The sequence below is a fragment of the Convolutriloba macropyga genome, chromosome 12 (assembly GCF_964194025.1).
Source record: "Convolutriloba macropyga chromosome 12, txConMacr16.3, whole genome shotgun sequence".
NCBI classification, from domain to species: Eukaryota; Metazoa; Xenacoelomorpha; order Acoela; family Convolutidae; genus Convolutriloba; species Convolutriloba macropyga.
This window is the reverse complement of record NC_134479.1, coordinates 280366-307667: the sequence shown is the minus strand read 5'-3', so window position 1 is coordinate 307667 and position 27302 is coordinate 280366. Positions and strand designations below refer to the sequence as shown.

The 27302-nt window shown below is 31.4% G+C and overlaps 1 protein-coding gene across 2 annotated transcripts in view; it reads left to right on the top strand.

Annotated features, from left to right (window-relative positions):
* LOC142351238 (116 kDa U5 small nuclear ribonucleoprotein component-like) overlaps nt 1-27302 on the top strand; it is a 664445-nt gene that overhangs the window by 511153 nt on the left and 125990 nt on the right. For both annotated transcript variants that reach the window (XM_075403381.1, XM_075403380.1), the window contains exon 8: nt 1750-1992. In XM_075403381.1, coding sequence (XP_075259496.1) covers nt 1750-1992 — 243 coding nt within the window. The remainder of the gene's footprint in view (nt 1-1749; nt 1993-27302) is intronic.

The following is a 27302-nucleotide window of genomic DNA, read 5'->3' as shown; positions in this document are numbered from 1 at the left end:
GAGCATTTACCTCCGTTTTTGATTGTTGACTTCTGTTTTCGAACATTGGACTTTAACAGTAGCTTCGTTTGTAATGTATAGTAATTAGGAACTGCTGGTAGTGTTCAAGGTTAAGAGGTGATTTTGAGATTTTTTGTTCCTATATAAGTCACCCCTAATTATCGAAACTACACAGCACAACCCCCCCCCCCCACCACCTATCTACCCCTCCAACACCTATCTACCGCCCACGGCCCCCGCACCCCCCCACCAACTTACCCCCCACCTACCCCTACCCCTTCCCTTCACCTAGCTACCCCCACCTACCCCCCCCCCCCACTAACCCAGCACTACCCACCTCTCAAACCTATCTACCCACCCTCCTACCTACCTCCCCCCACCTACCCCCCCCCCCCAAACTTCCCCCTCCCTTCACCTAATTACCCCCCACCTGCCCCCCAACTACCCCAGCACTACCCCACCTCCCCACGCACCTAAAAAATTGTCGGCATTTTTAAAACACTTTAATGTGGTTTGTTGGGCTACTTTTTGTTTTTTTCTCTTGTCTATTTTGATGTTCTGATTTCGGTAAGGTTAGGTTAGAGATTATAATGCACGACGATTCGAGTTGTTTCCGGTATTCTACCGGCTATGTTTTTTATGCAAATTTTTCGCTTGACAGTTTTGACTTTTCGAGTGACTTTTACGCCCTTGACTTTTGCGTTTCGCGTGATCTAAAATTCTCTCTCAATCACAATTTAAAGTAGCTGAACTCACTTGGCGGCAATTTAATACTAAAAGTCAAATGAAAAGTGCGCCGAAACTGGTGTCATTTTTTACTTTAAATCTTAATAGTGGTATATATTAACCCCTAATGTGGTTATTTGAAGCCCACTATTGAACTTCTTAGTCCCATTTAGAATCCCTCCCACCCCCTCCCCACCCCCCGACTGAAGCAGGCTGCAATTCATTAGCGCTCCCACTAGTCGTTCGAGAGCAATTCTTCCGACGTTTAGTCGGTTATGTTTAAATGTGTGTCTTTTTTAATGCAAATTTTTCGCTTGACAATTTTGCGCTTTTCTTCTAGAACATTTTTTGACTTCTCAAGTGACTTTTTCACGCTTTCGTTCATCATTTTTGGGTGATCTCTATTGCTCTTGCCGAAGTAAAACTTGTTGCTAAAATGAAAACGATTGCAGTTTGGTAAAATTAGTGACACATAGCGGAGTGGTTCTGGGAATCAAGGGCGGCTATTATTCGACAATCTGCAGGGTATGTTGAATAGCCTCTGTCTTCCTCTCAGCGATACATAAGTCACGATTTTCACGTTTGACTTGTGACTTACTTAAAAAGACTGTCTCAACTGAATCTTTTAAAAATGCTTTCACGCATTAAATTACGCAAATACTGCCAACGTCAAAAGATCAACAGGAACGGGATGAACCGATAAAGACCGGTCATTAAGTCAGTGCATTAGGCTACCAAAGTTTATTAGGGCGATTGCTAGCTGATATTAGCTCTAAGCTGAGTAGCTTTAGGTTTAAAAGCTAAATTAAGTATAGTTTTAGAATATAACAAACTGCTCACCGATAAAACTTATTAAAACTTGGACAAGATTTTAGTCAATTCTCGCTCTTCTTTTTGTTTCAATCCCGATGCGGGTCGACGGCGGCTATTTTCCGGCATTTTGCTGGCTATTTTTTAAGTGGCGTCAGTAACTTCTTCGCCTAATTTCTGATTTAATAGTTATGCATTAGCATGCGCTTGTAGGACTCTGAGGTGTGTCGTGGTATGTTGACGTGTGACCCGGAGGGACCTCTCATGGTGCACACTACGAAGATGTACAACACAGAGGATGTGAGTGGATTCCATGTGTTGGGCAGGGTCATGGGGGGCACTCTGAGGGCGGGCCAGAGGGTGCGAGTACTGGGGGAGCATTACAGTCTACAGGACGAGGAGGACAGCCATTCCTGTCAAGTCGGCAGACTCTGGATATCCGAGGCCAGATACAAAGTTGGTCATAATTTCACAATGAATGATGTTATTCCATTTCAGTTAGTTTTAAAACAGCCGCCACAAGCCTTTCAAACGCTATTATTTCTGAATGTTTCTCTACGCATTTCCAGGCATTGAAGTCTTTTCGCAATCGGACGACGGAAGTCAATCTGCCGGTTATTTTTAATAGCCGCACAGCGATAGCTGGGGCTATTATTGGCCTTCTCTTGGTTTTTACGACTCGAAGAGGAGTATTGGTTTTCTTAAGGTTTTTTATAGCTGCGAAGCTGTAAGCTGAGCGAAGATATATTGCGGTGCTCATGGTTTTTTACAGTTCAAAGAATTTGAATTGTATTGGGGCGCTGTCTTTTTTTTAAGATCTGTTCACACATTTTTGAAGTCAAATTGGAGTAGTGATTTTGGTCACACCGAAACGGGAAGTGGAGCGAAAAAGCGAGTGGTCTTGCGGCGTGAAATTTTTTAGCTCTAATTTCGAGTGACAAGTAGAGTGAGAAAACGGTGTTTGAACAAAACTTCGCTTTCTCGCTAGTGGTTTTTTGTTCACATGCGGCAATTTGACTTTGATATTTACTGTTTTTTCGTTTTTTCTGAATCGGATTTTTTTCTAAATGGTTTTACCAATCCATTCATAGTCCGTTCTAGGTCTAGTTTTCTGTTTAGTCAATGAAAATTTTTTGAATTGTACGTCAGGACTTGTCCTGCTATGTTTCTTAATTCGTCGTCTCCATCGATGATTCTTACGACCTGACTTCTTGGAATTGACTTTTGCAATGACTTCAGTGACTTCACTACTTTGCAGTTAAAATTTGTGTACGTGGCGTCATTTCTGTTTTTAGGTCAATTGCGTGACTTACCTCGCTCAAGAAATGACTTCTTAACTCACTTATGGAACTTTAAAAGTTTTGAACATTTACTAGTTAAAGATCAATAGTGTGCATCTAAGTAGTGCCAAATTTATATGCCCTAATTCTTGAGTATTATTAGTCTCGAGTTTTTGATTTCGAATATCAATTTTGAAAAAGCTCTTTTAGGGCTTTTTCCGGATCTATTCTGTGTCGCCCCCCCCCCGTGTCTTTTATAACCCCCAGTTACAAATTATATGTTGTTATACAGCACGTTACCACGTAAGAAAATAGAACGTGCACCTGGTGGTCCGTATACGTCATAAATTGACAGTCCGAATCTAACCCACAAAGTCTAGTGGTCTATTGAAGACTGGTGGTCGATCTGTCTATCTTATTTCTTTAGTTGTTTTAATTCATTTAAGGCCACAAGCGTCCATCGCGGCTATTTTCTGGCAATTTACCGGCTATGTTTATTAAATTTACAATGTGTAAAAAGACCTTGCAAATTAAGAGCGATAAAATAAATTCAGATGAGAAAATCGAAAAAAACGGTAATTTTAAAATTAATGATTTTTGCGAGAAAAGAAAAAGTGAAAGAAATATTAATTCTACAATCAACATTTCTAAGGAGAGTAAATGACGCTCTAAAAAGTAAGTCGATTTAAGTTTAAACTTAAGAGATTAAGAATTCAATTCCGGAACAGTTGAGTCTGTTATCAACTCATTCCAGAAATGTTTTTTATTGCAGTTTTGAGAGCAGGTTTTTGGCGATATTCGCCTCATGGCAAGAGGTAAATTGTTATACCAGTCAAATGTTATTTTTGAAAAACAGTTCTTCATTATATTTGTTTTTTGCTTTGCTTCAAATGACAGCTTGTTTTTAGATTCAATCATTTTAACGCTAATGTTGGATAGCTTGAGTTTGTCCAATGCTGGCAGATCTGCTTTTCGAAGTCTTATAAACATATATAATAACCCGATACTTTATGAGAAATTCTACTGGTAAAATTTTGTTTGATCTGTTGATCAGTGGTCCTGTCAAACTTGGTTTTTGATTTAAGTAAACGACTTTTATACCAATGGCCATTTTTCAGTACATTTTTTTTACCCCTTCATCAAAAGCCACCATTAGCCTCTCAACGTCTATTGTTTAGGCAATCTCGTGTTTTTTTCACTAGCACAAACTTGAGATTTTTGAGAATTTTCAAAACCCTCTGATGACGAGTAACTTGATTGTCTTTGAGGTAACTTCGTCTTAGTTATTGAGTTCATTGTTTTCAGTTCTCGCCTTTTAAATCTTTAATGGCCGCCGCCAGTCTTTTTACGGCTATTACTTTGGCGCACTCTGCAAAGAATTTGAATTGTATTGAAGTGCTGTTTTTTTAAGATCTGTTAACACTTTTTTTCATGTCAGAAGTCAGATTAGACTGGTGTTTTTAATCACGCTGGAATAGTAAAGGGGGCAAAAATGCTAGTCGGTTTGAGGCGTTTTTATAAAAAGTACCTTTATATTGATTGAGAAGCCGCCGGTAATTGAACGAATTTTCGAAAGCGGTTCTTTTCCACGTGGGGCACTTCTGTTTTCAGTTTTTCTTATCTTGAGAACTTTTATGATACATATATGTACTATTGGGATAATTATTATGCAGATGTGATCTAATTGCGTCCATTTGCTTTTACTCGAGTTAAATCATTTTATCACTAATTATTTTATAAAACAATGGTGATTATCCATTTTTTGCCCCTTTTTTTATTATTATCTGTTGTTCTAAACTTTAGTATCAGTTTTGTCAGATTTCATTGCTTGATAATGAAGTATAATTTTAATCGATGATTCGTGTTCCTGGCTAGTAATTTAATGACTTTCACTTAAAAATTCGTTTATTATATTGCTAATAAAGTCTCTTGCATTGGATTCTATTTTTTCTATGACATCTCTCCGTCACTCTCTCGGTCCCTCTCTTTCATTCTCTTGCCATCTCCCGCTCTTTCTCTTTCTACCTCTATCTCTCTCTCTCTCTCTCTCTCTCTCTCTCTCTCTTGCGTTTGGTCTGTAGCGTTTGCAATATCTGATATCTTTTATTTTTCTCTTTTCTCTGGCCTCTGTTTTTCTTTTTTCGTCTTTTGATCTGTAACATTTGCTTTGTCTGATTTTATGTTCTTGTTTCGAATTTTTATCCTTTCCTTGCTTTCTCTCTCTCTCTCTTTTTTTTTCTCTCTCTCTCTCTCTCTCTCTCTCTCTCGCTTTATCTCTCTTTTCTCTCTTTCTGTCATTCTCTTTCGCTCTCTTGTGCGCTCTCTCTGTCCCTCTCTCTCGATCCCACCTCCATTCTCTCGCGCTCTTTATCTCTCTATCTCTTTTTTCTCTGTTGTTCTCTTTCGCTCTCTCGTGCTCTCTCTATCTCTCTCTCTCTCTCTCTCTCTCTCTCTCTCTTTCTCTCCTCTCTCTCTCTCTCTCTCTCTCTCTCTCTCTCTCTCTCTCTCTCTCTCTCTCTCTGTGTGTGTGTGTGGGTGTATGTCTTCAATCCGGGTCTGTAACATTTGCGATATCTGATTTTTTTGCGATCTTTGATTTCTCAGTAATATTGTGGCGGGCTTGCACCTACCGCTCTGTTAATATTTTCTTAATGTCCATTCACGCGTATTCACTTGTAATAAATCATATGCATACATCTTCTATCATCTATCTATATATTAATCGCGTGTACCCATAAGGCGGCATGTTTTAGAGGCATCACTGAGCAGCATGTTTTAACAGTACTACCGAAGAGCATGGTTTAGCGGTTGCTTAATTGGGATGAATGACCAAAAATTGTGCTTGAAGGTCATCTATATATTAATCGCGTGTACCCATAAGGCGGCTTTTTTTAGAGGCATCACTGAGCAGCATGTTTTAACAGTACTACCGAAGAGCATGGTTTAGCGGTTGCTTAATTGGGATGAATGACCAAAAATTGTGCTTGAAGGTCATTGACCGAAAAATGACACAAAGGGTCATTGACCGAAAAGTGTTGCCAAAAAGTTTTTGACCCAAAATATTGCAAAGAGGTTGTGTCATCTACAAAAAAGTGCTTTGCGAAAAAGCCTGTTGCCGAAATTTTTTTTAAAAGAAAAAGACAATAATCGGTGCCGAAAACATCATTGACCGATTAGTTGCTCATAAACAGGTCTGTGACCGGACACCTCTTCAGAATATGGTCTGTGACCGTAAGCTTCTGATACTGAAAGGGTAAATGATCGAAATTGTGTCAAGACAAAGAGGGTGCATGACCGAAAAAAAACTCGTTTTTTGTAGTTCGTTGTCAAAAATTTGTTGATGAAAAAGGTTGTCTGGAAAATTTGTGAAGGAAAAGTCCTTCTTCGAAAACGTCAAGTGTAAAAGACCCAAAGGGTCCCGTTGCAATAACCAAAGTTAGGTGCTAAAAATTATATTACAGAACAGGTCTTGAAATAAATACAATTTTTTAGCGCTGAGTAGAGGACTTTTTCGTATTAAGGGCTGCTACTAATAAATTATTGCTTACAAAACATGATAGGTTTATAGTTTTCCTCCTTTTACTTTTTTTGAGGAAATTTTTCTTGGTGGCATTAGCCACCCCATTAATTCACTTCTGTGTTTGTTGACTTCGTAAAGGCATTCGCAAAGGCTTGCTAACAATTTCTTTTCTATCAGCACATTCCTCGTTCTTGGCACATCCATCGTTTTCTCATTAGCACATTCATCCTTTTTATGAGAACTGGAATTCATTGTCTCACTCAGAATCGATTTTCTCTCTTTTCAACTGTTGTGTCTCTCCCTCTCTTCTGTTTCTTTTTCTTTTTTTGTTTTGCGATCTTCTATTTCTTGCTCTTCAATTTTTTTCTCTTACTGTTATTGTTTCTTTTTGCACTAAAATTTTTGCTTTGTGCTTGCTCACTATCTGGCTGTTCTTGTAATTTCTCTCTCATGATTTCGGCTTCTTTCTTTTTGCTGTCCCGTTTTCCTTCATTCTGTTGCTTTTGTTTTTTCTTTCCTCGGTTGTTTACTAACTTTTCTTTTTGTGTCTGTTTTTGATTCAATTTTTTGTGTTTCCTATCGTTTTTCTTACGGTGGGTTCCTGACGTCCTTATGATTTCTGTTGCCTTGTATTCTTTCTGTTTTTTCCTCTCATCAATTTTGAGTTTTCCTTCTCTTTTTCTCGATAATTCCTTTTTTTTTCGCTTTTCGCTCCCGTTGGTTTTCTCTCAGACTCGTTTTTTCGGTTTTCCTTTTCTGCTTTCAACCTTCTTTTGTTCTGTCTTTTGGGGTTTCTGTATTTTTAAATCTATTTGCTCTCTGACTCATTATATATTTCTGCTGCTATCGATCTCCCTCTTCATACCTCATTCTATCTGTTTTGATTTTTTAAAGCCCTGTGAGAACGTCTATTACTCTTAACTCGCATAAAACCTTCCTTTGACATATATGGTTCTCTTCATTTGTTTTTGGTGTGCCCAAAGTAGTTTGCAAAAAATTCATGGAAACGATTGCATGTACACCACTTATCACGAATAAGTTTTCAATGAGACTATCAATTGTTAAAGTTTCAAGATAAGATGCCTTCAGATAGCCTTTACGGACCTGCTAGTGCATCTTCATGTGGGGAATTGCTGAGCTTGTCCAAATGCATAATCACAACGGACTATGGCTGAAAAAAGATCTGTCATACTTATTAATAGCCACCCTCATGTTCTCAGCTGGCTGTTATTGCTCTCCTATTAGTTTTTTTTTTACTTCGTTAAATAACAATTTATTTCGCTTTATCTCATTTTGCCGCCTTTCCGACATTTTGCAGGAAATTTTTGACGTTTTTAGGCTGGTTTTATTCTCCGCTAATTTCGCTCAGGTGTTTTTAAGCAGCAGTTGCTCAGCAAAGCAATCTGCAATGACTGGAGTTATGAAAAACGTAATTAAAATATAATTGAGATAAAGCCCAATTTTAGATACCCGCTCCTCCAACTTTTTTCAAGCAAATCTTAGTTACGATCGCTGAAGCTCATCGCTGGTCCCTGTAGCCTCTCATTAAGGAACAGTGTGTCCAACTATGAATTGTTGAGGCGTATGTTTTCTTCATGTTAGTTAGTTTTAGTTTTCTGGTCTATAGGTTGTCACCTGGAGCACCTCTTCAATAGTGACCTCATTCACATGCTTGAACAATCTGTTGATGAGTATAATTGGTCGATCAGTTGCGCTGTCAGTGACCATTCGGATTGAAAAGATTTTTGTCTAATTTCAAATCGTGATTTCGGCATTTTGTTGAAATGTTTTAAGTTTGAATTGATTAGTTTAAATACATCGATCAGTGCGCCTCGTTTACGTCGGTTTTCCTTGGTATCGCGGTATCATGGCATTCTAAGATCTATTTTTTACTTACAGTTGCTCTTGGTTGTACATTTTCTATCGTGACCTGATGTTTAGAAAACGTTTTTATAACCTTCAAGACCGTCGCCTTTTTCAAACTGTTCTACCTAAATGTTCATCGAATGGCATTTTTGGTCTGTATGTACCCGTAAATCTTTTTTTATTTTTAAGTGTTGGTAAGTTTTTTGGAGAGCTGATAGTTTGGATTTCGGGTTTCCTCTCTTAATGTTAAAACGAGATTCGCATTTTAACTTTTTTAGCTTTAAAACGTAGAAGGGGTGGCCTGACCGTATCCGTAGTTTCGTCAGATCTTGTTCTAGTTGAGTTTAATCATTAGGGGTGTTAGTTACGTTATATAGTTTGGTGTTGTCTAAGAATAGGTACAAGATTTGCAATTTCGCATAAAAGGTGAAGAAGATTGGTCCGAGGAGTGAACCTTGAATTTTGCTCAAGGCATGTTTCCAATTTGAGTATATTTCTTTTGGTTTTTCGTTGTTTCCTATATGTTATGAAACTTTCAATCTTTTTTAGTGGGTGTCTCCTTATTAGTAATGTGTATATGGTGACCTCCGCGCCATAGAGTCGCGATACGGTCACCATATACACATTACTCTAATTCCCCCTATATATCCACTACTCTATATTCACTTCTTTTATATTTAAAATCTATCATTTCTTGTCTCACTTAGTGCAAACCACTAGTACAGAGTTTAGCTGTTAAGCTGGTAATTAACTGTTATCAGACGGATCCGTGAAGCGTTTTCACCGATAGTTTGGGTTCTATCAGTGAAACTGCTTCGCAGATCCCCACTGTCTCCAGTGGACGTCCCCAGATACTAGTATAAAACTAATCAGTGAAACTGCTTCGCAGATGAGACCCTGTAACAAGCACGTAAAATCAACTTGCGAAAATCTGTGAAGCCACTTTGTGGATTGTTGTAACCACTTTCTGGATAACTTGAACAAAAAACCGGCTTAACTCTTTTATAAATTTTAATTTTTTGCTAATATTTTATAAAAATTAATTATCTGCGAAGCAGCTTCACTGGTAAAACCTAAATTCACCATTACTATCTCTAATACCTTTATCATCAAATGTATCAATAGCTATTTTATATTGTTTCTTAGTTTCTAAATGATGTCTGTTGCTATCAATAGTATAATTAGTTACATATTTACTTTTACCTTCATATATAGCACTAGTATAATCTTCCAAAATAATTTGGTTTCTAATAGTAGCTTTTGTTATTCCTTTCAACTTCTTTTCTTCTTCTCCCTTAACTGCATTAAAACAATATGCTTTAGCTTTAAGGAAACAAGCTTCTATAATAGTATCATTAGGTAATTCATCCTTCATCTTACCCAACTCATTATTATGTAAAATATCTTTTATCTTATTCATTTCAGTTTCTATATTACTATCTAAAGGAATATTTATGTTTATAATTATACTATCTGTATCTGTGTAATGATAACTACAATCTAATTCTTTTTCAAAGTAATCATATATGGCTTTATACATATATAGCTTAGCTTTTTCTAAAATAACAAAACCTATATAATTAAACTTATCCAATTTTACATTACCTCGAGTTTTATGTACAGCTACTAATTCATTATCGAATTCCACAGCATATATAAAACTAATATTTTCTACTAATTTTATATACCTATCTACATCATTAACTAACTCCCAATGTATCACCTTTAGCTTTAGCTTCTTTTCTTTTCCGTATATGAAACTCAATATAGGGCTTTAACCATTCTCTCTTACTATATTCTAACTTTTGTTTAATTGTAATATCTTCTAATTTCAAACCATGATCTAAATACCAATCTAACATCTCTCCATCTATTACATAATCTACTTTATCTGTTAATTTTAGCATTAACTTCTCATTAGGTTTATTTCCTTTCTTTTTATTTTTGTTTTGATAATCTGTAAATCGATCTACACATGCTTTTGTTTTCTCAGGGAAGAATGGATACTAAATTGTTTTCTGTTTCAACTCATCACTATACTTAATATCAATGGTGTAGATATAACCTGTGTTAGAGCTAGATCTAGTGTAGCCCAATTCATCTGCGAAGCCAGTTCCTGGATCATATACTTTGATCTCACCATTAGGTAAAGCTTGAACCATAGCAGAAGCATATAACGAGTTGAAGTCTAATTATTTTTGATATTTCTCTTTCCCTGTATACTCAGGATCTATTTCTTTATTTTTACATTTTACATGACAATCACCTAATACTGGAGCTAACCCACCTCTAATACCATGTTGTATTGTATCATAAATATTAACTGTATTTTCTTTATAATTTTTAAGTCTAACATTAGTATATTTCAACCCACACAACCAGTTTAACCTAGGAGTAGAGTATGTGCAACATGGATCTATTTCATAGTATTCTAAACGCATAGCTCTAAATTTCTCAAATACATCAACTGATAACAATACATCTGTTTTAAGATACAACATCATATAATCCTTTATTGTCTCACATTTAGTATCTTTCCAACAATCAGTTGCTTGCTTATATTCTTTGTCTGTAATACCACTTTGTTTCAACTGAGAATAGAATGCTTCCTTAGGTGGTAATGTTGTTTCATGTAGTTTATCTATACTATCAAACCATTCATATGGGAATATACCTTTACGTCTTTCTAAGCCACATTTATTTAATGTTATACATTCTTCATTACTCAATGTCTTACTTATAGCATCTAAGCTAAGTGGATGGAAGAACCTAAACGTATCTAAAGCTTTAGCATAACCCATAGCAATACTAATATAATTTTCATCAGTTTTAGTTAATACTTTAAGTCTAATCTTCTTTGCTAGTTTAGTTATAAATAGGTGATTATCATAATTAGAAGAATTATATGCATACATTGGTACAAATGTGTTTTTTAGCTTGGAGGTTACATTTATTGTGAGCATATCCTCTAAATTTACCATTTAGATGATCATGATCTCTAACGATGTCTTCACCCAAGTTCTCATTACAATAATAACATCTACTATATAACGGAGTAATAGTCTCTTCTTTCATTGAAATATTTATACTAAATATATCTTTAAATAATTTATTATAATGATCTACTCTATCCACAAACCAATCAACTACTTTATCACCACAGTTACATTCATACTTATCTTCTAATATATCAGGATAGTCACTTTTTATATATAAAACACAAGCAATAGGTAAGTGTTTACCATCTTTTATCATGCATTCAAAATCATAATACATAGCAAATGGTACTCTGTTTTTATATTGGAACTTATCAAACTTTATGTAATCATCTTTATGGAATGTTCTTCTAGCTATATGTTTCTGTGTATTACATAAATCCAAATAATTATTTAATGCATCTTCTGTTCTAAATGATACACAACATTTTACACAATGATAACATTTATTATGATTAGATGATGTTCTTAATAGGAATGATACATCTTTACATAGGAAGTAATGATTATCACAGTATAATATGTTACATCCTTTATGATCATTATGATTAACTAATACAGGATTAATAGTTTTATTTTTATTTAGATTGAATACATTAAATAATACTTTATCTTTATTTAGTTCTTGTATTTTCTTTAAGTGATAATAATCATATGGAGGTGTAACCCCATTTGGTAATTTTATCTCATTAATATATTCCGGTTTATTATATTTACTAACTCTATTTGGATGTTCTTTAGCAGGATGCAGATAGGCAATTAGACCCCATAGCAAATATTTATTATCAGTATTATGTATATTAAGTATATATCTAGACGTGAATGGTAACTCAGTATCACATCCACCACTAGGATAAAACCTTTGTATATACAATGTTCTTTTGATAAATCTTTGCATACTCCATCCAGATTGATTCATTTCTTGTTCCTGCATTCTTGTCTCTAGTTCCCCATTCAATAAATCCAAGTCATATGCACCATTATATTGCCTAGTCATTAATCTAAAGGTGAATTCGTTTTCTTCTAATTTATCATCCGTAGGTTTTGTATAATTAACTACATCGAAGGTGTTAAACTTAATATGGGGATGTATGTTATGCAATGACTCCAGTATATTCAAGATTTTAGGATCTTCATAATTACTACTAGTTATTATTATTTGATTATGCTTCATGTTTTGATCTAATCCTAACTCACTAACTTTATCTCTCCACTTCTTATGATCAAGTATTTTTTGTTTAACATTTTTTTAATGTTCATCTGATCCACTGTGTTCCTTTTTATTGTTATATCTGGTATTACATATATTGCAATATCCTTCAGTTATATTATGGGTCTCTGACCATGTTTCACCATTATCTTTATCTATATCTTTATATTTACCATCGGTGAATCCGCTTCGCGGATTAACCTTATCCAGATGCATCTTTCTTTTTAAATGTTGATCCACACTATATTGACTCAGAGTAGTCTTACATATTACACAATCAAACTTACTCCCGTTCTTTACTATTTCCTCATTAACTAGTCTTACATTGTTCCTATGTTTTAATGTTGTTACATGTTTTTTATAAGCAGTATCATTATCAAGATACATATCACAACTATCACAAAACTTTATTCCATCTAGTTCAGGATACTGCTCATCCAACTTTTGTTCTATATCTTCATTAGTATTTTTTATTCCATCCTCATTAGCACTCTCAATAATTTTACTTCTATTATATAATCGCTCATTCTTTTTATGTTTAAGTGATTGAATGTGTCTGTTATAATTCTTTGGAGTTATCTCTTCATCACATTCTTCACATTTAATCTTATTTGTTTTAGACTTTTGGACATAGACAAAATCATCAGATGAATCTGAGTCTAAATCTGAATCTTTAGATTGATCTAAGTCATTAGATTGATCTAAGTAATTAGATTGATCTAAGTCTTTAGATTGATCAGTGAAACTGCTTCGCAGATCTAAATCTGGAAAGTATTTTGCTTCTGCCTTTCGCAATGACTCACGCATATCTTCTTCTCTTTGTTTTAATTTTGCATCCTGTTTCTGTTTATCATACGATTCTTTTATTTCTTCATTTATTTGATTAAACCTTCTGATTGATTCTAAAGATTTTTCTAATTCTACCTTTTGTCTTTCCTTATCTACTGGTTTTATTTTTTCTCTTGGATTGTTTTTATTTTTTTAACATTTGGACCGCCATGCTAGTAGAACTAGATTGTGCTTTCTCACTTCCAGATTGGACTTGTCCACTTCCAAATTGGACTTGTCCATGAGATTGGACTTGTCCATGAGATTGGAATTGTCCACTTCCAAATTGGACTTGTCCATGAGATTGAGCTTGTTCACTCGTGGAATGAATGTAACCGGTATAATCTTGTTGATTCGTTTTTATATGCCAAATTTTGAAATATTATTTCTATAGCTTTTCAATACTATAAAAATTATTAGTACCAAATGTGATAAATGTAAAAATAAGGCTTGGTGTTGGAGTTGTGATGAGTGTCAAAGTAAACCATTCCAATGTTTTGTATGTAATAAGATTATAACATATAGAGACAGACATAATCATTTGCAAGTGCACTTTAATAATCCCAATCAATATTTAGTATGAAGAATGTGTAAAGTAAATAAACACATCTCTCAGTATAGATTTAAACATTTCTATTGTAGGTTATGCATATATCTCCATAGATATAGGTTTCATCATACAAAAGAAAGATTCTTAGAACATGCAAAGAAATATAATATTGAAGTAAAGCTATAACTAATTATAATAAGTTTATTAAAGAATTAACAATTAATGATGATAAAGTTTATTGAATCCGCTATTAGATTATATAATGCATTGTGATAATTATTTTTATAAAATGACTAAACTAGAAACACTCATAGAATTAAACGATCTAGAAAAACAAAACAAAGAATAGATTAGAAGATAAATTAAAAACAACAAGAATATGATGGTGAATTAGAAGTTATTTGATCCTTTAACAAAAACTTTAAATGCGAACAGTGAACACAATCCAGCATTAAGTGAACAAACATTAAGAGCAATAGATTGGCAAAATCAAGAGTTAGATAAACAAATTAAGATGATAGAGCAAACTAGAAACAGGGCATTAATGAAGACCAATTAGTCCAATGAAGCAGTGGAGGAGACTCAACATATAGCACCAGTTTATGTTGATACAAAAACAGCCAAACTTCTTCATGACATGGGGGCTCAAACTAATCCTCAATTAAAATTAAATCTTGTAGATTTGCCAACTAGAAGATATAAAATGAATGATGTTGATATAACCCTAGAACAGGGTGCATTTTTAGTTAAAGATAATATATATGAATTTTCAGATGGATTCATTAACTTTCTTACTAAATCAAATGTAACATATGATGATAATATTGAGGAAGATGAAAACAAAATTAAAAAGTTTTTAAAGGATATTAGATATGATTTAGGAAAAGGGGATAAGAAAAGCGCTAGATATAGAACAATAAAACGTATAATGGAGGTAAGAGATGATATATTTGGCAGGGGATTAAATGGCAACCCAAATAGTTTAATAGAAAGACTAGAATTATTATTACTAGAAACAAAAGCTGGTCATGATGGATTATATGATGAAATGCTAGATATATCTAAGCAACTATTATCATGAATATTATTAATCAAGAGCAACTAGATAATTTTGTTTTTAACTATGGTAAATAGGTGAAACCATGACTACGTCCATCAGAGAAACTGCTTCGCAGATAACTACGTCCCTAAAAAATGTGGAAAAACAACAACAACTATTAGCTAAAGAAGTATTCAGTCCTCAAATAACTAAGTTTAGAAGACAAAGAACAATACCATTATATAAAGATGAAACATGGTCAGCTGATTTAATTGATAAGTCATCTCTAATTAAATACAATAATAATTATAAGTCTATTTTAACTGTTATAGATATATTCACAAATTATGCATGGGCTATTCCATTAAAGAATAAATCAGTTTTATCTATAACTAATGGTTTTAAAATAGTATTTAGTGAACATCCACAGGGTGGCTCTGAAAGTCCACAAGGTGGCTTCGAAGTTCGAAAATCAGAAAAGTTATGGGTAGAAAGAGGTAGTGAGTTTTACAATAAAACATTTAAATCTTTACTTAAAGAATATGAAACAAAACTGTATTCTACTTATAGTGATTTAAAGGCTGTATTCATAGAGATTTAATAGAACATTATTACATATAATAAATAAACCTATGTTCATCAATGGCAATGGTAATTGGGTAAATATATTAAATGATGCTGTTGTAACATATAACAATAACATTCACTCAACAATTAATATGACACCAGTTGACGCTTCTAATAATCCTGATAAAGTTAAATACATTTTTAGTTTTAAGAATATTAAGGGTAAACCTGGCTACGCCCAACCTAAACCTAAAGTTGTTGATTATGTTAGAAATGCAGATAAACGTAGTATTTTCTCTAAGGGATACACTTCTAATTGGAATAGAGAATTGTTTAAAGTTAATGAAGTTCTAAAAACATAACCACCAACATATAAAATAGAAGATATTAATGGTGAGATAATAGAAGGTAAATATTACGAACAGGAATTATTAAAATCCGAGTTTGACTTTGAATCTAATAATAAGATTTTGGAATCATTAAATATTGACCTGCGGTCCTAAGTCTAATTATAATTCTAAGTCTAAGTCTAATTGTAAGACTAATTATAAGTCTAATTAGAAGACTAATTATTATTCTAATGATATGTAAACAAATATAAAGATGACAAGAAATAGATTCAATCAAGCTAAACATAAATCAACATCAACATCAACAAACAACTAAACACTAAGTAAGGCTCGTGGGTTATTCCTAGAAGATAATGATAATATTGATATGAAGGATACCTATAAAATTACAAATGTACATCCTCTGATAGATGAAAAAGATGTTGTTAATAAAGAGTATTGTGACAATAACTTATTATCCTCTTCTAATAAAATAGACATTTTAAGTATAAACACAACTGAACTAAGAAAAGGTGAATTTGATAAAGTCACAACTAAAACATTACAACTAAATGAAACACAAGTTAATGATGAACTAATTAATGAGTTTATTGAATCAACAAATGCAGAGAGAAATACTCTTAAGTTTTGTAATAAAGTTGCTGCAGATACTATCTCTAAATATAATCAATTAAAACAAGAATTTGATAATAATAAGTTTAGTCAGAATATCACTAACATACAACTAGATGAAATGTTTACTACTCGGCTAAAAGAATTTAAAGAAGTTAATAAAAAGACTAATTCTTTTATAGATGAAGCCCTTTTAAAGAATAAAAGGACAATAGTACAATATATAATTGCTATACTTTTACGAAGTACGTTAGTTGATAATAAAGCGCAAGCAAGACTTGAGATGCATTATGGTTTTAAACAAGAAGATATAACGAAAGAAATAGAAAGAATTTTTACTAATTAAAATAACCGAAACAGGGACTAACCCAACAGCACCGAGTGAGAGATTACTATATCCCAACTTGTCAACCGTTAATGAACAATACATAAATGAAAATATTCAAGCCAATAATATAACACCAATATTAACATTATAAAGGATATTAGAAATTATTATGAAACTGAAACTAATAACTATAATAAGAAGTTAAGTAGATATAAAAAGGAGATATATCAGGAGATGGTAAATCTTTTATATCTTTAATAAATTCTATAATTGCTTTTGGGTTTATTCTTTCTAATCCATTGTATTGATCACCAGTAGGTCCAATGATGTATAGCTTATCAAAATATATAATAGCTAGAATTAGTTTTTTTTAATAAGAATGTCTTACCACATTCACTAGGACCAGATATTATACATCTAAAGTTATCTGGGAATGTGGATTCAGTAATTATATCATCATCATTTAGCCATGATTGTAGATCTTCATTTATATTTACAGAGGTAGTGTTAGTAGGACTATTGTTATTAGGTTTACCCTTTTGATGTTTTTCACCAAATAGATCTGCGAACGAGCTTTGCTCGTGGCTAGCCAAGCAGGTTCTCTGATATAAAAAATTATCATCTGTGAAGCAGGTTCCCTGATTAACATTATCATTAACATTATTATTATTATTAACATTATCATTAACATTATCATTATCAATGTCATTATCATTATCATTAACATTATCATTATCATTAACATTATCATTATCATTAACATTAACATTACAACCTAAACAAAAACACTCATTATACATTCCTGGATATTTACATATACATAAATGACATAAATACATAAATGAAAAGATTCAAGCCAATAATATAACACCAATATTAACATTATAAAGGATATTAGAAATTATTATGAAACTGAAACTAATAACTATAATAAGAAGTTAAGTAGATATAAAAATTATATTAACGTAGCCGAGATAACAGAAATAGTATTATCATCTATAGCAACAACTGCAACATCAACATCAGTTGCATTAACAGGTATAGGATTACCTTATTCTATACCAACAGCTTTTGCTACAGCAACTGTTTGTGGTTCATCATCAAAAACAATTAATACTGAAATAAGAAATAAAATTATAAAGTATTCACAAATGTATATTTTAAGTAAACAGTTTAGCGACAAGTTTAATAGACTATATACTAAATCAATGAATGATAATAAAATAGATAATGATGAGTATAATGAATTAGTTAAGGTATATGAGGATTATAAGAAGAACAAGAAAAACAAGCTGAGTGTTTTTTTAAACTAAAGTTGTTAGTGTTTAGTTATAATAATGTATTTAGTAATAATAATATTAGTATTAATATTTATCGATAATCATAAACATAATATAAATATAATCATAATCATAATCATAATCATGAATATAATATAATCATAATCATAAACATAAACATTATCATAAACATAATATAATCATAATCATAATCAAATAATTATCTCTTCTTAGTACCTAAGTATAACCTTCTTCCTTTTTGTACTACCTTTATACCTTCACCAGTAGTTGCAAATTTAATTAAATCAGGTGTAGCCGCTAGAGCTGCTTTAGGGTTTCTACTTGCAGCTGCACTTCCTATTTTACTTGCTATTTCTAATGCTCTTACAGGATTATTAGCAACTTTCTTTCCAAAGTTAACCGTAGCCCTACCAACACTTTTAAAGAAATCTTTCAATCCCTCTGCTTCTATTGTTGCAGCAGATACTGTCATTGATTTATTCCTTCTACACTTAACACAATTGCCCTTTAACATCTTAGTTCCTTTAGCTGAGATAAACCCATGAATATTATTAGTACCACTATAATGTCTACCACCAACACAATAAGAATTAGTTTTTAACTTATTTAAAAGACTCATTTCTATATTTAAAAAATAATGGAAGTTAAAAAGTATAATCCTTTTGTTGTTATTAAGCCTAAGCCTACGGGTTCCAACCGCGAGCGAAGCTCGAAGCCTAAGCCCAAGCCCAAGGTAAGGCCAAAGGCTAAGATTAAGCTTGAAGCTAAGGGTCTATCTCTAGTGGTTTTAAAATAGTATTAAGTGAAAATCCACAGGGTGGCTCTGAAAGTCCACAAGGTGGCTTCGAAGTTCGAAAACCAGAAAAGTTATGGGTATATAGAGGAAGTGAGTTTTACAATAAAACATTTAAATCTTTACTTAAAGAATATGAAACAAAATTGTATTCTACTTATAGTGATTTAAAGGCTGTATTCATAGAGAGATTTAATAGAACATTATTACATATAAAAAATAAACCTATGTTCATCAATGGCAATGGTAATTGGGTAAATATATTAAATGATGCTGTTGTAACATATAACAATAACATTCACTCAACAATTAATATGACACCAGTTGACGCTTCTAATAATCCTGATAAAGTTAAATACATTTTTAGTTTTAAGAATATTAAGGGTAAACCTGGCTACGCCCAACCTAAACCTAAAGTTGTCGATTATGTTAGAAATGCAGATAAACGTAGTATTTTCTCTAAGGGATACACTTCTAATTGGAATAGAGAATTGTTTAAAGTTAATGAAGTTCTAAAAACATAACCACCAACATATAAAATAGAAGATATTAATGGTGAGATAATAGAAGGTAAATATTACGAACAGGAATTATTAAAATCCGAGTTTGACTTTGAATCTAATAATAAGATTTTGGAATCATTAAATATTGACCTGCGGTCCTAAGTCTAATTATAATTCTAAGTCTAAGTCTAATTGTAAGACTAATTATAAGTCTAATTAGAAGACTAATTATTATTCTAATGATATGTAAACAAATATAAAGATGACAAGAAATAGATTCAATCAAGCTAAACATAAATCAACATCAACATCAACAAACAACTTAACACTAAGTAAGGCTCGTGGGTTATTCCTAGAAGATAATGATAATATTGATATGAAGGATACCTATAAAATTACAAATGTACATCCTCTGATAGATGAAAAAGATGTTGTTAATAAAGAGTATTGTGACAATAACTTATTATCCTCTTCTAATAAAATAGACATTTTAAGTATAAACACAACTGAACTAAGAAAAGGTGAATTTGATAAAGTCACAACTAAAACATTACAACTAAATGAAACACAAGTTAATGATGAACTAATTAATGAGTTTATTGAATCAACAAATGCAGAGAGAAATACTCTTAAGTTTTGTAATAAAGTTGCTGCAGATACTATCTCTAAATATAATCAATTAAAACAAGAATTTGATAATAATAATTTTAGTCAGAATATCACTAACATACAACTAGATGAAATGTTTACTACTCGGCTAAAAGAATTTAAAGAAGTTAATAAAAAGACTAATTCTTTTATAGATGAAGCCCTTTTAAAGAATAAATGGACAATAGTACAATATATAATTGCTATACTTTTACGAAGTACGTTAGTTGATAATAAAGCGCAAGCAAGACTTGAGATGCATTATGGTTTTAAACAAGAAGATATAACGAAAGAAATAGAAAGAATTTTTACTAATTAAAATAACCGAAACTGGGACTAACCCAACAGCACCGAGTGAGAGATTACTATATCCCAACTTGTCAACCGTTAATGAACAATACATAAATGAAAATATTCAAGCCAATAATATAACACCAATATTAACATTATAAAGGATATTAGAAATTATTATGAAACTGAAACTAATAACTATAATAAGAAGTTAAGTAGATATAAAAAGGAGATATATCAGGAGATGGTAAATCTTTTATATCTTTAATAAATTCTATAATTGCTTTTGGGTTTATTCTTTCTAATCCATTGTATTGATCACCAGTAGGTCCAATGATGTATAGCTTATCAAAATATATACTAGCTAGAATTAGTTTTTTTTAATAAGAATGTCTTACCACATTCACTAGGACCAGATATTATACATCTAAAGTTATCTGGGAATGTGGATTCAGTAATTATATCATCATCATTTAGCCATGATTGTAGATCTTCATTTATATTTACAGAGGTAGTGTTAGTAGGACTATTGTTATTAGGTTTACCCTTTTGATGTTTTTCACCAAATAGATCTGCGAACGAGCTTTGCTCGTGGCTAGCCAAGCAGGTTCTCTGATATATAAAATTATCATCTGTGAAGCAGGTTCCCTGATTAACATTATCATTAACATTATTATTATAATTAACATTATCATTAACATTATCATTATCAATGTCATTATCATTAACATTATCATTAACATTATCATTATCATTAACATTATCATTATCATTAACATTAACATTACAACCTAAACAAAAACACTCATTATACATTCCTGGATATTTACATATACATAAATGACATAAATACATAAATGAAAAGATTCAAGCCAATAATATAACACCAATATTAACATTATAAAGGATATTAGAAATTATTATGAAACTGAAACTAATAACTATAATAAGAAGTTAAGTAGATATAAAAATTATATTAACGTAGCCGAGATAACAGAAATAGTATTATCATCTATAACAGCAACTGCAACATCAACATCAGTTGCATTAACAGGTATAGGATTACCTTATTCTATACCAACAGCTTTTGCTACAGCAACTGTTTGTGGTTCATCATCAAAAACAATTATTACTGAAATAAGAAATAAAATTATAAAGTATTCACAAATGTATATTTTAAGTAAACAGTTTAGCGACAAGTTAAGAGACTATATACTAAATCAATGAATGATAATAAAATAGATAATGATGAGTATAATGAATTAGTTAAGGTATATGAGGATTATAAGAAGAACAAGAAAAACAAGCTGAGTGTTTTTTTAAACTAAAGTTGTTAGTGTTTAGTTATAATAATGTATTTAGTAATAATAATATTAGTATTAATATTTATCGATAATCATAAACATAATATAAATATAATCATAATCATAATCATAATCATAATCATGAATATAATATAATCATAATCATAAACATAAACATTATCATAAACATAATATAATCATAATCATAATCAAATAATTATCTCTTCTTAGTACCTAAGTATAACCTTCTTCCTTTTTGTACTACCTTTATACTTTCACCAGTAGTTGCAAATTTAATTAAATCAGGTGTAGCCACTAGAGCTGCTTTAGGGTTTCTACTTGCAGCTGCACTTCCTATTTTACTTGCTATTTCTAATGCTCTTACAGGATTATTAGCAACTTTCTTTCCAAAGTTAACCGTAGCCCTACCAACACTTTTAAAGAAATCTTTCAATCCCTCTGCTTCTATTGTTGCAGCAGATACTGTCATTGATTTATTCCTTCTACACTTAACAAAATTACCCTTTAACATCTTAGTTCCTTTACCTGAGATAAACCCATGAATATTATTAGTACCACTATAATGTCTACCACCAACACAATAAGAATTAGTTTTTAACTTATTTAAAAGACTCATTTCTATATGTAAAAAATAATGGAAGTTAAAAAGTATAATCCTTTTGTTGTTATTAAGCCTAAGCCTACGGGTTCCACCCGCGAGCGAAGCTCGAAGCCTAAGCCCAAGACCAAGGTAAGGCCAAAGGCTAAGATTAAGCTTGAAGCTAAGGGTCTATCTCTAGAGAATAAAAAGAAATTAGATATTATTTATGCTAAGGGTTTTGTTAAGACTAGTAGGAAATAATGACAAGGACTATAGTTATAATTATAACTATGACTCAATTATAACTATGACTTAATTATAACTAAGACTATGTCTATGAGATTTTAGACCTTCGGTCATCTGCGAAGCAGTTTCACTGATTAGTTTCCTTAAGAAACTATATCAACCATCTTATTACCATCACTATTAACACTAATAACCTTTCTACTTAATACTAATGCGTGACATATAACATCTGCAACTGCAGCACTAAATTTAAATTTAAGTTGTATTTGTTGTGGACCTATATGATCACTTTGATATCTAGTATCGAATACATATATTCTATAGTTAGTTTTGAATGTTCTATGATTTATATATGGTTTTATATTATGTGGTAGCCCATTATAATCTTTATTAAAGCTAACAATCTCTTTAAAAGCCTCATTTTAATTATTGGTACCATAATTAATATTCTTTCTATCCTCAGGATAAAATTCACTACCATTCTTACAATAACATTCAGTAACATTCGTTATATCAAATGTACTTGCATCATGAGTTTGTTCATTAACTTTATTATTTTCAAAACCAATTATTGTTTATTGAGGTCTTTCCATACCACTTTCCATACCAAGATCAAACAAGAAGTTAGTAGCATTGGATTATATTAGCAAAATCATTATAACTAAGTTCAACATTATTAAAGAAATCTTGATATAGGACTTTACCTCTTTGTTCAAATAAAATAAATAGATTACAATTCTCTCTAACACTCTGTCTATCCAGAGAGAACAGGTTTTGATTAAGATATATCATATTGCAATTATTATGTCTACCTCTACAAAAGTCATTAATAACTGGTTCTTTGGCTCTAACTTCATCGAATATCATTAGTTTCTTTAAGTCTTTGGGTAGTTTATCAGGAGATGGTAAATCTTTTATATCTTTAATAAATTCTATAATTGCTTTTGGGTTTATTCTTTCTAATCCGTTGTATTGATCACCAGTAGGTCCAATGATGTATAGCTTATCAAAATATATACTAGCTAGAATTAATTTTTTTTAATAAGAATGTCTTACCACATTCACTAGGACCAGATATTATACATCTAAAGTTATCTGGGAATGTGGATTCAGTAATTATATCATCATCATTTAGCCAAGATTGTAGATCTTCATTTATATTTACAGAGGTAGTGTTAGTAGGACTATTGTTATTAGGTTTACCCTTTTGATGTTTTTCACCAAATAGATCTGCGAACGAGCTTTGCTCGTGGCTAGCCAAGCAGGTTCTCTGATATATAAAATTATCATCTGTGAAGCAGGTTCCCTGATTAACATTATCATTAACATTATTATTATTATAATTAACATTATCATTAACATTATCATTATCAATGTCATTATCATTAACATTAACATTAACATTATCATTATCATTAACATTATCATTATCATTAACATTAACATTAAAACCTAAACAAAAACACTCATTATACATTCCTGGATATTTACATATACATAAATGACATAAATACATAAATGAAAGGATTCAAGCCAATAATATAACACCAATATTAACATTATAAAGGATATTAGAAATTATTATGAAACTGAAACTAATAACTATAATAAGAAGTTAAGTAGATATAAAAATTATATTAACGTAGCCGAGATAACAGAAATAGTATTATCATCTATAGCAACAACTGCAACATCAACATCAGTTGCATTAACAGGTATAGGATTACCTTATTCTATACCAACAGCTTCTGCTACAGCAACTGTTTGTGGTTCATCATCAAAAACAATTAATACTGAAATAAGAAATAAAATTATAAAGTATTCACAAATGTATATTTTAAGTAAACAGTTTAGCGACAAGTTTAATAGACTATATACTAAATCAATGAATGATAATAAATAGATAATGATGAGTATAATGAATTAGTTAAGGTATATGAGGATTATAAGAAGAACAAGAAAAACAAGCTGAGTGTTTTTTTAAACTAAAGTTGTTAGTGTTTAGTTATAATATTGTATTTAGTAATAATAATATTAGTATTAATATTTATCGATAATCATAAAGATAATATAAATATAATCATAATCATAATCATGAATATAATATAATCATAATCATAAACATAAACATTATCATAAACATAATATAATCATAATCAAATAATTATCTCTTCTTAGTACCTAAGTATAACCTTCTTCCTTTTTGTACTACCTTTATACCTTCACCAGTAGTTGCAAATTTAATTAAATCAGGTGTAGCCGCTAGAGCTGCTTTAGGGTTTCTACTTGCAGCTGCACTTCCTTTTTTACTTGCTATTTCTAATGCTCTTACAGGATTATTAGCAACTTTCTTTCCAAATTTAACCGTAGCCCTACCAACACTTTTAAAGAAATCTTTCAATCCCTCTGCTTCTATTGCTGCAGCAGATACTGTCATTGATTTTTTCCTTCTACACTTAACACAATTACCCTTTAACATCTTAGTTCCTTTAGCTGAGATAAACCCATGAATATTATTAGTACCACTATAATGTCTACCACCAACACAATAAGAATTAGTTTTGAACTTATTTAAAAGACTCATTTCTGTATATAAAAAATAATGGAAGTTAAAAAGTATAATCCTTTTGTTGTTATTAAGCCTAAGCCTACGGGTTCCACCCGCGAGCGAAGCTCGAAGCCTAAGCCCAAGCCCAAGGTAAGGCCAAAGGCTAAGATTAAGCTTGAAGCTAAGGGTCTATCTCTAGAGAATAAAAAGAAATTAGATATTATTTATGCTAAGGGTTTTGTTAAGCTTAGTAGGAAATAATGACAAGGACTATAGTTATAATTATAACTATGACTCAATTATAACTATGACTTAATTATAACTAAGACTATGTCTATGAGATTTTAGACCTTCGGTCATCTGCGAAGCAGTTTCACTGATTAGTTTCCTTAAGAAACTATATCAACCATCTTATTACCATCACTATTAACTAATAACCTTTCTACTTAATACTAATGCGTGACATATAACATCTGCAACTGCAGCACTAAATTTAAATTTAAGTTGTATTTGTTGTGGACCTATATGATCACTTTGATATCTAGTATCGAATACATATATTCTATAGTTAGTTTTGAATGTTCTATGATTTATATATGGTTTTATATTATGTGGTAGCCCATTATAATCTTTATTAAAGCTAACAATCTCTTTAAAAGCCTCATTTTAATTATTGGTACCATAATTAATATTCTTTCTATCCTCAGGATAAAATTCACTACCATTCTTACAATAACATTCAGTAACATTCGTTATATCAAATGTACTTGCACCATGAGTTTGTTCATTAACTTTATTATTTTCAAAACCAATTATTATTTATTGAGGTCTTTCCATACCACTTTTCATTCCAAGATCAAACAAGAAGTTAGTAGCATTGGATTATATTAGCAAAATCATTATAACTAAGTTCAACATTATTAAAGAAATCTTGATATATAGATATAAGGACTTTACCTCTTTGTTCAAATAAAATAAATAGATTACAATTCTCTCTAACACTCTGTCTATCCAGAGAGAAAAGATTTTGATTAAGATATATAATATTGCAATTATTATGTCTACCCCTACAAAAGTCATTAATAACTGGTTCTTTGGCTCTAACATCATCGAATATCATTAGTTTCTTTAAGTCTTTGGGTAGTTTATCAGGAGATGGTAAATCTTTTATATCTTTTATAAATTCTATAATTGCTTTTGGGTTTATTCTTTCTAATCCATTGTATTGATCACCAGTAGGTCCAATGATGTATAGCTTATCAAAATATATACTAGCTAGAATTAGTTTTTTTAATAAGAATGTCTTACCACATTCACTAGCACCAGATATTATACATCTAAAGTTATCGGAATGTGGATTCAGTAATTATATCATCATCATTTAGCCATGATTGTAGATCTTCATTTATATTTACAGAGGTAGTGTTAGTAGGACTATTGTTATTAGGTTTACCCTTTTGATGTTTTTCACCAAATAGATCTGCGAACGAGCTTTGCTCGTGGCTAGCCAAGCAGGTTCTCTGATATATAAAATTATCATCTGTGAAGCAGGTTCCCTGATTAACATTATCATTAACATTATTATTATAATTAACATTATCATTAACATTATCATTATCAATGTCATTATCATTATCATTATCATTAACATTATCATTAACATTATCATTATCATTAACATTATCATTATCATTAACATTAACATTGCAACCTAAACAAAAACACTCATTATACATTCCTGGATATTTACATTGATTAACTAGAATATTCAAAGCACTTTTAATTCTAAATCCTCTATCAATAAGATAGATCATATATAAACAATAAGCCCCACAATAAGATTCATCATATTGTTGTATTCTCTCATTAGAGCCTACATCAACATATTCTTCTAAAAATAATGGTGGGGTTTCTACACCAAAACTATCAAAGTTATACACAGGACCACCTTCTCTTCTTATAACTAAAACCCAATGTGTACCATCAGTTGGATGTAGATTGACAATAATGTTGAAGTTAGGTTCCCCGATCGGTGAAGTCGTTTCACGGATACTATCTGGAGTCTCATCTCTCATTACTATTTCAATTGGTGTTAGACTTATATCTTTACCTATATCTTTTATTCTGATATCACTCATAGCATTATTATCAATATTAAATTTATTATTGAATTCCTCAAAAGTTAGGATAAGCGTTTTTTATATAATAAATTTTATATATAAAAATGGATAAAGGTGGTTTACTTTTTTTTCTTATTATTATAATTATATTTTGTTTTATAATATATGATTCAATACCGAGTAAATGCACAAAACTAGAAGAAAGCTTTGGTGGATTTATGAATAGGAATCTAGTTAGTTTTGAATATGAAAAGTCACCTTTACA